The sequence below is a fragment of the Ammodytes marinus genome (assembly GCF_949987685.1).
Source record: "Ammodytes marinus genome assembly, chromosome: 11".
Taxonomy (NCBI): Eukaryota; Metazoa; Chordata; class Actinopteri; order Uranoscopiformes; family Ammodytidae; genus Ammodytes; species Ammodytes marinus.
In genome coordinates this window covers 24,609,912-24,622,416 of record NC_137215.1, presented here as the reverse complement: position 1 = coordinate 24,622,416, position 12,505 = coordinate 24,609,912, and the positions used below count along the sequence as shown (strand labels likewise).

Here is a 12,505-nt window from a genome sequence, read left to right as displayed (position 1 = left end):
GCTAATTAAAGAAGGGATATAGATGTGGAGGCTCCTCGCTTCCTATTAGACCCAAGTCAGCATTAGCACCATGTTACCCCAGTGAAGGACAGGGCGAAGGCAGTCGAGGGGTCAGGACCACTCCCCATGTACACACACACACATGCATTAAATGAAAAAGATTTCATTTAAAGGTTTTGTTGATGTGTTTTTTTTGGTCATTGGCCTTTTTAACAATCAGACATTTTGTCTTGTCATTGTAGAAAAAGCTCTACAGTAGTGTTACTGATATTAACAATGGCTGTGTGCTGTTAAAGTGTCCTAGTAAGTCAGTAGTGAGCCAGCATGCATAAGGCCAGTGCCCTGAAACCGAAGCAGCTAAATGGGATTCAATCAATGTTCTTTTTGTTATTTTATTCATCCATCCATCCGTATGTAGGCACGTAAGGACTGTCCGTACGTTCGGGCCATATCTCATAGACGCTTAGAGGGATTTTCTTAAAACTTTGCAGAAATGTCCACTCCAATGCAAAGATAAACTGATTTGATTTTGGAGGTCAAAGGTCAAGGTCAAGGTCACTGTGACATCATGCCTCATGAACGCAATACCCCCTGAACGCTCTGAGGGATCTTTTTGTCAAATTTGGCAAAAACTCACAATATGGTTAGAGACAAATTGTGAGTTTGTGAGACCTCCAACTATTACATTTTGGAGGTCAAAGGTCAAGGTCACTCTCACCTCGCATATTGTGAACGCAATATCTCCGAGGGATTCAATTCAAAGTTCTCACAAATGTCTCAAAACGGTATCCATTCAACACAACTCAACTGAAGAATTCAATTGGATCAGATGATTTAATGTTTTTTAAATCCTGTTTTTGAACCGTTTCATGGCAGTATTGACATCGGTTCTCCCTTTGGAGATGTTAAACCAGGTTCACTCCTGGTAGCAATACTTTAAGAATACAGACTTTGTGTTCACATTGGTTCTGTTGAAATATGTTCAAGTGTAATATGTAGTTCAAAAATCACACATCACCAACAACATGCAGGAGGTACCACACATAACAGGAAGACACTAACAGAGGACAAGCTCCATTTGTCCAGGACAGACAGACACACTTATAAACAGTGAAAAGACGTCGCATTGCTGCTGGTTGGTCCAGTTACTTTATGGTCACTTTATGGGGACTACGGAGCGATCCTGACATGACAAAGCACTTTACTTGAAAATCTTTTCAGGCTCATTATTCATTCAAAGACTGACACATATATATATTTGATTTGACCCATGTTGTGACCTCTCACACTCTCCTCTCTAGCCGAAGGCAGATGTTCTTCATTCTGACCAGCAGGTGGTGCAGTTGTCTGATGAAGCCAAAGTTTCTCTGTGCTTTCAATCAGCTCTTACTGTATCAGGAGATACCGACACACACACACACACACACACACACACACACACACACACACACACACACACACACACACACACACACACACACACACACACACACACACACACACACACACACACACACACACACACACACACACACACACACACACACACACACACACACACACACACACACACACACACACACACACACACGGTCTCCAAAAATGAACCTGCCATGCCTGTGACAATAAACTGTCTTTCTCTCGTGTCCCTTTGCTCTGTCCGTCTTCCCCTCTGTCTCCACTCCTAGTCAAGAAATTCAAGAAAGTGGTGGGGAAGGAAACCTACTCTGAGACACTAGAAAGCACACCCACGCTGGAGAAGGAGAAGTTCCCCCAGGACTACTTTCCCGAGGTGGGTAGTGTCATAATCACACCACACTGACTTGATGGTGGTGTTGGGACGTGGACACAAGGATCTCACAGCTGATATGTGTTGAACCACACAGCTCACTTGTCTATGTTTAATGAAGTTTGCATCATTAACCTTTTTTTTACCACACATATCGTATCATTTTTCAATAGAACAGGACAGAAATGTATGAACTTTTATATATACAGTCATATGAAAAAGTTTGGGAACCCCTCTCAGCCGGCATTATAATTGACTCTGCTTTCACAAAAAAAAGATAAAAGTGGTATGTCTTTAATTTACCAGGAACAGCTAACTACTGGGATGTTTTCCAAACAAAGATTTTTTGAAAAGCAGTATTTGGTTGTATGAAATAAAATAAAATGTGAAAAACTGGCTGTGCAAAAATATGGGTACCCTTGTGGTTTTGTTAATTTTAATGCCTGTAACAGCATGTAAAACTGATGACTTTAAACACAAAGTTGGTTGGATTATGTTGTTAAGCCTTGAACCTCATAGAAATGTCTGAGAAAATGTATTTTAGGTGCCTAAATGCAAGTTGCACTTCTTTTTGACTCTCTGCTGAAGTGAGACAGAATGGGATCATCAAAACTGCTCCCAAAAGGTCTTAAAAACAAAGATTATTCATTGTCATGGTTTAGGGGAAGGCTACAAGAAGCTTTCCCAAAGGTTTCAATTGTCAATTTCTACTGTAAGGAACGTTGTCAGGGAATGGAAGGACACAGGCACAGTTGCAGTTAAACCCAGGTCTAGCAGACCAAGAAAAGTACAAGAGCGGCATATGCGGCGGATTGTGAGAATGGTTGCACACAACCCAAAGATCACCTCCAAAGACCTGCAAGAACATCTGGCTGCAGATTGTGTATCTGTACATGGTTCAACAAATCAGTGCAATGTTGCCGGCTAAGAGGGGTTCCCAAACTTTTTCATATGACTGTATATATATATTATAACATTCTGTTATTTGGATATTTAGAGATTTCCCTTTCCACACTATTGATTTCTCTCAAAGCCATTTCCTTTTTTCTATGTTTCCGTTTTTGTTTGTTTTACGGCCCATTTTTGAGAGAAATCCAAGACAAATCAGTCACACACACACACACACACACACACACACACACACACACACACACACACACACACACACACACACACACACACACACACACACACACACACACACACAAAAACATTCTAATCTCCAAAACAAGAGAAAGTCCTGGTTGTGTCCGCTCGCGTCCCGTGGAGCCAATTCTCTGCTCACTCCACTGTGTCTGGTTTTTCTGGTTTGGACGTGGTGTACCATCAGAGTGGGGGGGTAGGAGGGGGGGGCAAGCACTGAGCGCCAAGCATAGCTGTGCTGATATAGTAATAAAGAGCACGACCGCCCGTGTGTCATCCCCGCACTCCCCACTCATCTGTCAACCATGCTCCGACGGCCGCCTCTGCAAATATATGCAAAACAGATGGATACGGCCCCCTTCACACACTTCCCCCCAATTTCCGTCTCTTTCACACACTACAGGACTCCCCACCCCTAGCACACACACACACGCACGCACGCACGCACACACACACACACATGCACACGCGCACACGCCCGCGCGCATACACACATTTGCTCACAACCCAAACAGCTCCACGTCTCAGGTTTCCCCACTTTCCCATTCTGCAGATGATCTAAAACCAATTACACTGATTGAGGCGCGAAGAAGCCATTTAAAATGATTACAGCCAAACGCATTGTTCTGCGTTTAACGGGACAAGCAGAGAAAAACCACAAAACAAACCTGGCACGGAGCGGACGTTTGGAGAGAGGGATGAGGGGAGTGATGTAGAGAGAAAAGGAGGTGTGGCAGGGAGAGGGGGTGGGGGGGGGCAGATGAGAAAAAGTTTGTGCCCGGTGATTTATGCCTCTTTCCCGGCCGGGATATGAATCTGGGATGATGCTCCAGAGAGCAGCACTCCAGATAATGTTAGCCCATTTAAAAAGAGCAGATTTGTGTAGTCTATCAGGGTCGCCCAGTATTTTTTTTCTTCTTCTTCTTCTCCTCCTCCCTCCCCCCTCTCTTCCGTAGTGAGAAATTGGTTGTTATCATAGATCACAGATACTGCTCAAACCTCTTATGAAAGATGAATTAATTTCACTAATGCTTTAATGCAAAGCTCTCATGAGGGAGGCAGACTGGTGATAACCCCTGCCTCGTCCCCGCTTCCTTCGCTGGTGATTTATGCCCTCTTTTAGTAGATGAAACCGCCTAGATTTGCCATCCATCTGCCGCTCTGAGGAATCCTATTACACGGGGATTCTTGGACCGGACAGACCGCCACACACGCTCGCCCAAACCAGTTGCTCGAGTCCCAGGCAGCCTTTACTTTTGGCTCCTGCGGCCCTTATGAATGTGTCGGGCAACTTGTTGTTACCAATGTGGAAAGATGCCGGAAATGAAGGATTTAAATTGAACAAAACAAAGGACACAGAGGGCGTGGATCTTATTTACATGCTAATAACTTATCAATGCAAACAGACATACAAACAAACAAAAGAAAATCCTGTGTATTTGAAATGCATCCAGTCTGTGGTAGAGAATCCTGTGAGGAAGGTTAGAGAGAGACAGCAGACGGCTCAGGTGGCCGGTGGGAGACGGATGTGTGTGTTTCTCTGCTTATGTCTTCCCTTTACGGTCGCCCATTAATAAAGTGTCACTGAGCGAGCCGCTGATGACATCATGGTGGGAGGGCTTGCTGTGTACGTGTGTGTGTGTGTGTGTGTGTTGGTTTGTGTGTATAAAAGAGAAACCAAATGTCATTCAGTACATTTGGCTGCACTTGAGTGGCGCCGTGGTGGTTTTAGACACATGAAGCGTTGGCCCACAAACCCTCACACTGATCTATGTGCACAGAGTAAAATTAATTATTTTATTTCTCAAATGAATGTGTAGATGAATCAATTGATAATAATTCCTTTAGAATACTCCCCCCCCCCCCCCCCCCCCCCCCCGGAGTAATATTATTTGATGCTTTAAAAAGATCCGTTTTTGAATTCTAAAGGTTCAGTCAGCCATTCTAGAGAATGCTTGTTGTCAAGAATTGCGGACTGTCACTTTTTAACCCATAGCTCAGGCTTGCGATGGCCTCCTATTTCAGCCGTTAAACAGTGACTTGAGTTAGAACGTCATAAAATAAAATATTGAGCAAAATCACTTACATTCACACTTCCTGCTTTCGGCCCCTTTCTGCTCCCACGCTAGTTTGATTCTGATTTAAGCAACAAGCCCCTCCATATGCAGAACACTCGTTCTTTTTCTCCGTAATCCCACCCCTGAGTTATGGCCGTAAAGTGAGGGGGAGAGAGAAGCCGGGGGGACATTAATTGAAATGCTGAATAAGAAGGAAGTGGACAAAATTGTGGGCGCATTTCCTTTGAAGGGTCGCCGTGATGGATTTGGCGGCTTGTCGTTTCCCGTTGTTCCGTCAATCTCTCCGCCTTCCCCCAGCGGGAGCATTAATATATTTATTTGTTTGGCGCGGTAATACATGGCTCCAAAAAAAAGAAAAAAAAAACATTGCATCATAAGTATTTGTCATTGCCTTATATAAATAAAGTATACGACCCAGACCTTAATGTGCCCTTGCTATTGATTGTTTTACACAGCCATAAGGAAGGGAGAGAGAAAAAAAACACACAGAGAGAGAGAGAAGGCAGGCAAATGGCTGGACAGGCTGTAGATCAACATCCATATGAGTTTGTATTTGTTGTTTGGCAGCGCAAGCGTGTCCATAAAAGCATTGACTTTTCATACCCTTTTAGTGGCCTCTGTAGTTAGCTCTGATACAGGGCTGCGATTACTTTCAAGCTCTGGCCCCCGATGAAAGTTAACTTCATCCGTGTTTCCCCCCCCCCCCCCCCCTCCTCCCCCCTCTCTCTCTCTCTTTGATTTAAGCTCCACACGTGATTCATAGATGCGATGCGTACGTTAAGGAGATGAAGTCATTTAAACTGGCATCGCTTGTAAAATGCTCTCTGCATTTATCACCGGACAAGACACCTGTGACACAGATGCTGTTGTCTGTGACAGGCGTGATCCACGGGACCGCAAGGAGCTCATAAACGCGCGGCTAATGTTGTAATGAAAAGCTAAATGAAGGCTTTCTACACTCACTTTTTATTTGTATGCAGAGAGAGAAATTGCCATACATTTTTACTACCAAAGTAGTGCGAAAAAAAATGTCCTGTTTCAGCTGCTCTCTGACTCCTTAAAGGTGCTCTGTGCAGCATCAGGGGGGATTTGTTGACATTTGTTTACAGTTTACAAAACATTCACTTTTCATGTCATTCTTAGTATTGAATAATTCTGTCAGCATTAATCGAAACTAAATTATTTTGAGACACCCGGAACCAAACGTAAGATGGGAATAGGGTTTTAAACAAAAACTTTTATAACTTCAAACAGTGTTCCAGAGATCCAACTCTTCCCACAGTCATGAGAATATTCCTTACAAAATGTTCACTTCTCTCACACACCCAGAGTAACATACAGTGGTGCACCTTTAAATCCACCATTCCATCTCCCTTTACCTTGAATTTGCCATGTGAAGCACTCTAAGGCATTACTGTGTTTACTGCGATATTTGAGTGGTGACAATGACACACACACACACACACACACACACACACACACACACACACACACACACACACACACACACACACACACACACACACACACACACACACACACACACGTTCAAGAGCTGTCCAGTCATATAAACCCCCATGGAAGGCCCTCTCTTATTTGATGGAATAATGATAAATGTGACTGTCTAGTGGGGCTCAAATCAATCAGCGTTTGTGTGTATTACTTATTACTCACAGTGCATTTCTGTCACAGGGCTTTTGTGTAACCCCCCCTCTTCCCTGTCCTGCACTCTTCTGTCAGCCCCCCCCCCCCCCCCCTTCCAAACATCACCCCGCCATAATATTATTTATGGGGGTCGGACTTTGAGTTGAAATATAATAAAGGTCAAAGAATCAAACTGGGGAAACGGTGGCGGGAGGATGTTTTGGACAAGGACTAGGAGTGGGATCCGTGTGTGTGTGTGTGTGTGTGTGTGTGTGTGTGTCTTGACTGTCACCTCGGACAGTTTATGGGAGCGTCATTTTCCATTGGCCGCCAATGGGACTTTTTACACAGTGGTTTTTCTTGTGAATCCGATGGTTGTTCTCCCTGCCATTTTTTTCTTATTTCCTCTGTCTGACTGTCCCTTTCTCATCCCGCGTGTGTGTGTGTGTTTGTGTCTGTTGGTCAGCACGTATAGCCTATATGTATTGCCCGACCGACACCCCCTGGATGTGACCCGCTGTGTAGCCGGCCGTTCATCACTGTCACGGGCGGAGACGCCACCGCTGACCTGTGGAAGGTCAGCCAATGTCACCCCCCCCCCCCCCACCAGAGCCTGCTGACCTTTTAGCGCTATACCCTTTGACTCCCACCCTCTTCCTCCCTCCCACTCTTTACGGCCGCCCAACCTGATCTACGATATGATTGCACGTCAGCTATCCATTTTTGCTATTGGATTGTTAAGTATGTCGTTTATTCTAAATAACTGTGACATAGAATATCGAAGAGGGATATTGGCTAAATGCAACCTTTTTTTTTAAAAAAAGAAGATGTGTGTGTGTGTGTGTGTGTAGGGGGGAGGAGGCAGGGAGGGAGAGAGGGAGGGTGATGATGATGTTTGAGCAGGAGATTAAATGGGGCTGGACAGCATCTGTGTGTCATCATCTCTGCTCCAATATCGGCTGCAGCAACCGAATCATGATGTCATCATGTCAACCAATAGAGAGAGAGAGAGAGAGAGAGAGAGAATCTTTTCTTCTTCTGCACTTTGATTGATTGTGCGAGATAATCATCTTAACTGGACTCCTATTGCAAAATAAAAAGCACTGAAATCAGGCAAAACAGATAGCAGATTGTATTTTTTTTTTTTTAATATATTTTAGTCTATTTTTTTTTGTCTATTAGCCTCCAATGTGTATACTGTAGATGCTGGTTCCACTGGACTGGGACGGTCATCCGCCTGCGTGTTTTTCCGCATGGCGTGTTTATAAGCAAGCGATGAAGCAGCGGGTCAATCAGTCATACGTGCAGGAAATGGGGCAATCTGGGGCCAGGTGTCAAGGAAGTGATGGATTTTAATGCCGCGATTGTAGTTAATGGCTCTTTAAATTAAATCGAGATTAAACGTCTCTGGCTTCAGTCAGAGAGAGAGGACCCCCCCACCACACACACACACACACACACACACACACACACACACACACACACACACACACACGCACACGCACACGCACACTCTCTTCATCTCGTCCTTCCTCATCCTCCCCACTCTTAGGACTTTCTTTCCCCAACTTAACATCAGCCACCGCATACAGCATGCTAATGGATTTCCTGTGCAGCTCAGGTCATCTGTGATTGAATATACCTAAACAGATTGTGAACTTGAACACATAAGTGGATCATGTGATTACCGGGCTAATGTACTTAATCCTCATTGCTTTTGTTTGTCTTTTCAATATTTTTCCGATAAGGTCCGTTTAAAACACATTTTCCTTATCTATCAGGCCGTCCTGTGACACTCGCATCTAATTCCATTTGCTCCTTTTCAAAGTCACAATATTGGGACAGCGGGTTATAATTGGGCCCATACATCCCGGCCAAGGCAGTATGGATTAATTCAAGTATGCTAATGTAATTCAATTTGATACAGTTAATCTTGCCCTAATGCAGATTGAAGGATGTGAGGCGCAATCAAATACCTCTTACCCTTTTCATTTGCATCTGAGTATTTTAAATAAAATTAGTCAATTTGTAATTATGTGACCTGGCCTATAATTAGTTTATTCATCACCGCAGTTAACTCCCCATCAGACGAGAGATAGACAGAAAAAAGAGAGAGAGAGAGAGAGAGAGAGAGAGAGGCTGAGGAAACGGGACTTATTCATCTATTCAGAAGGAGAATACTCGCAACATCAATTTGTCTCTCATTTAATAACCAGCTTCACGGTGGATCATGTGCCGTTAGAGAGAGATCTTCAGACCTGTGATTGGATAATTAACTGAAGGCTGGTGGGATCTGATCAAACGGATCTCTGCAGTGTTCGCACACTTGAGTTCTGTAGTTTGTATAACTGACGTATTGCAGCCAGTCATTCAGCATTGCTCAACATTATTTATCAATTTATCAGACATGTTGCACTTTTAAAGTGTCTCAAGAAAGAGAAAGTGCCCTAGATACATTTTCTTTATCAGCTGGGTTTAAAGAAATAAAAAGGTGTCCTGTCTATTATGAATATATTTACATGAAGCCAGTGCTGGAATGTAACTAAATTCATTTAGTCAAGTGCTGCACCATGGTATTTCCATTTGATGCTACTTCATACGTAGACTTTGCACTGTACTGTAGTCATCTAGACTATTATTATCCTATATTCTCACAATTGAGATTCGGGGATTACGCATTCTATGGCTTTTTTGACTGAAATAAATGACTTAAACACTTACTAAACAAACAATTCTGAAACTAGTTGCCAAGCAGTTATGAAGGGGATTGACTAATCTACAGTGGTGGAACAAAACTTTGCTTCAGTAAAAGTGAGAAGACGGATGTAAAACGCTGACTTTAAAACCCGATCTACAAGTCCTGTATTTAAAAATGTTACTTTGTCATCAAGATATTCCTAAATCTCCAAAGTGAAAGTACTCACAATACAGAATGCCCCCTTTTTGAGATTATTGTAATTCAAATCTGCATTGTATTATTTGCTCAATATTATTCATGTATTAACATGCACACAGCATTTTAATGTTGTGACCTGTCAGTGTCAAGCTGATTTCCCCATTTAATCAGTCGTTGGCTTGTCGAATCCATAACATTTCACCACATTTTGTGTGTAACGTCTAACTCTCGGGTTTCGTAAGTGTCGTTAAATAGAGAAAGTGCAATAATCCCCTCTGAAATATAGTGAAGTAAAGGTATGAAGTTACATCAAATAGACCTTATTATGTACTTGAGTAAATGTACTTGTTTCTTTCGACCACTGCATATCTATTGATATATTATTAATCATCTCAGCTATACACTAATGTTCACCTGTATCCAAATTTTTTCAAAAAGGGCCAACATTTTCTACCCAAGAGCACAATAAAAATTTTGACATCCGATTATTGTCATATTATTGAAACATTTGACATCAAATCTTTCATTTGCCTCGTGATGACTTGACGAATCCTTTTTACTAAAGTCAAATTACACCATTGTCACTCTAACATTGAGTCTCTCTGTTCCGCAGTGCAAGTGGTCCAGAAAGGGATTCATCAGAACTCGATGGGCCCTGGCTGACTGGTGAGTTTTATTAATAAGTCCCTACAATAGACACATCCCACCTCATCTCTGCTCAACCCCCATGAAACCATTACAACTGTATCATTGTGATTTAGAAATGAAGATCTAACCGTGTGTCAGTCATGTCTTGGCTGAAACCCACACGCCGCAGGCAGGCAGCTGTGTGTCGCGGTGCGGGTTATCAATAGACAGGGCAGATGGGGAAGGCAGAGTGAGTTACATAGACCCCAATCCTCTCCGGACAGTTCTACCACAGAAGCAGGCAGGGATTTGATTAGACGTAATAATGTTAGTCAAGCAGTTGCATATGACGGATGACAAAAAACATTACATGCAATTGAACCTGTACGGCATGAATACAAACTCTGGCTTCCAGTGTGCAGAGCAGGGGATGGAGCATGGGGGTTTGGGCTGGCGGGAGGGGGGAGGGGGACGGGGTGGGGTGGGGTAGGGGGGTGGGGGGGTTATAATCTAATTGAAGGTTGACATGAGAACTAAAGAGCTGAAACGGTAAGCATTTAATAGGGGCATGAGGTTTGACAGGAGCGGGGGGGAGAGAGCGAGAGGCTGGTGAAGAATAGTGGAGATCAGATCAGATATGGGACGGCACAGAGATAGCCGCGGCCGCGTGCATGTTTTCATTTGTTCTGGATGTCACTGCAGACATAAACTCCCCCCTTGAGAGAAGGACAATTCCTCTGTGGCCCCTGCAGAAACACCACGCTAACCAAAAACAAGCGCCGAATTGATAGAATCAGCAGGGAGGAGTTCATCTATGTACATTGAGCTGTCTTGCTTCTCCCTGACAAGATAGACTGAGAAAAAGGAGCCAATTAGTGTTAGTATGTAGTGATATCCTGGGTAATTTAAAGCTACACTGCGTAACTTTGTCTTATTAATGAATATTGGTTATTTTCAAGACATCGCCAAATGAGTTGACACAAAGTTGATTAAGCCTATCGGTTGCACAAAACTCTCTTAACACACTGGTGTTGCCCCCCCCGACACTGGCGCAGGAGCTCTAGAAGTGCCCATCAAGAGTTTCAGTTGTTGATTCTACGGCTGAGAAAGAAACCTGGACTTACAGCAGAAGGAATACAAAACATGCACGAACACTGAAGTCTTTACTCATGTAGATGCGTCGACAGGGTTGTTGTAATTGTACAGAATTCCTCAAGGGGTCAACAGAAGTGACGCACTATAACTTTATTGGTTAGAGTAACTTTGTGGTACTTACAATAGCTCTCTTAACAAGAAGGCTGTTTTTTTTACCATCTGGAAAATTTTGATAATGTGAACCATGTGGGTAATGATAAAAATACTGTGAAGTAATCAAATATGATCTTTGTGTGCTTTTATGAACGCTTAAGTCGCATATGATTACTGTGTTACAAGATCAAATCTTAATGCAATTGACGCATAAATGCATAAAAAGAAATTGTAATTTATTTACAAATCAGCTGGTAGAAGAAGGTCACTGAGACTGTGTCCTTTCATTGCAGTGCCTTTGATCTGGTCAACATCCACCTTTTCCACGACGCTTCCAACTTGGTGGCCTGTGAGAAAAGCCCCTCTGTCTACTCTGGGACCAGGCAGAAGGCTCTGGGATACGTTTTAGAGAGGTATGGTACACGCCCGCCCAGCACCAACACCCTTTCTCTTGTTTTTATTATCCGTACTGTGTTCTAAATCTCTCATCTATTATGGAAAATGCATAATCATCTTTTATGCAAATGCATTTTTCTATGGTTTTTCCACATTAATATGGTTTCCCGGTTTGACTAGAGACTACCAAAGTATGAGAAAATACAACCCTATATCTTTCTCTCCACCTTTCTGAATTCCAATTGGTGTTGTTAAAAAATATAGTTGAAAATGTCAACAATGCCTAGTCCTGTCTGGCATGGCAAACCGGTACTGATATTCTAATGGAGGCTTAGAGTGAGACTGAGCAAGAGAGGTACAGCAGAGGAGATTTCAGTTGGATTCTATACAACACCAGGGGGATTACATCTGTCTGAAAAAGTAGGGGGTCTTACTCACTACACGGTCTGTGAACACCCAACTCTCTTTTATCTGTTCACTTCTGTCCCTCTCTTAACTCCTCCTTACTTTTCTGCATTTTCAGATTTTTCTTTTTGTGGTTTGTAATCCTGCATTCTTATTTTTTTTGTCCCACTACTGGAAGGCAAAAGGCAAAATAAAAATGGTTTGGTCATTCGGACAGTGCCCTTATTTGAAATGCTCTTGTACAATACATATATAAAATATAAATAAATATATAAAATA

General features: G+C 42.9%; 1 protein-coding gene across 1 annotated transcript in view; it reads left to right on the top strand.

The window, feature by feature from the left end:
* The window catches only part of inpp5a (inositol polyphosphate-5-phosphatase A), a 150,300-nt gene that overhangs the window by 75,248 nt on the left and 62,547 nt on the right, over nt 1-12,505 (top strand). Inside the window, exons 6-8 of the mRNA XM_080036224.1 lie at nt 1,689-1,792; nt 10,164-10,216; nt 11,719-11,838. Of these exons, the coding sequence (XP_079892350.1) occupies nt 1,689-1,792; nt 10,164-10,216; nt 11,719-11,838 (277 nt within the window). The remainder of the gene's footprint in view (nt 1-1,688; nt 1,793-10,163; nt 10,217-11,718; nt 11,839-12,505) is intronic.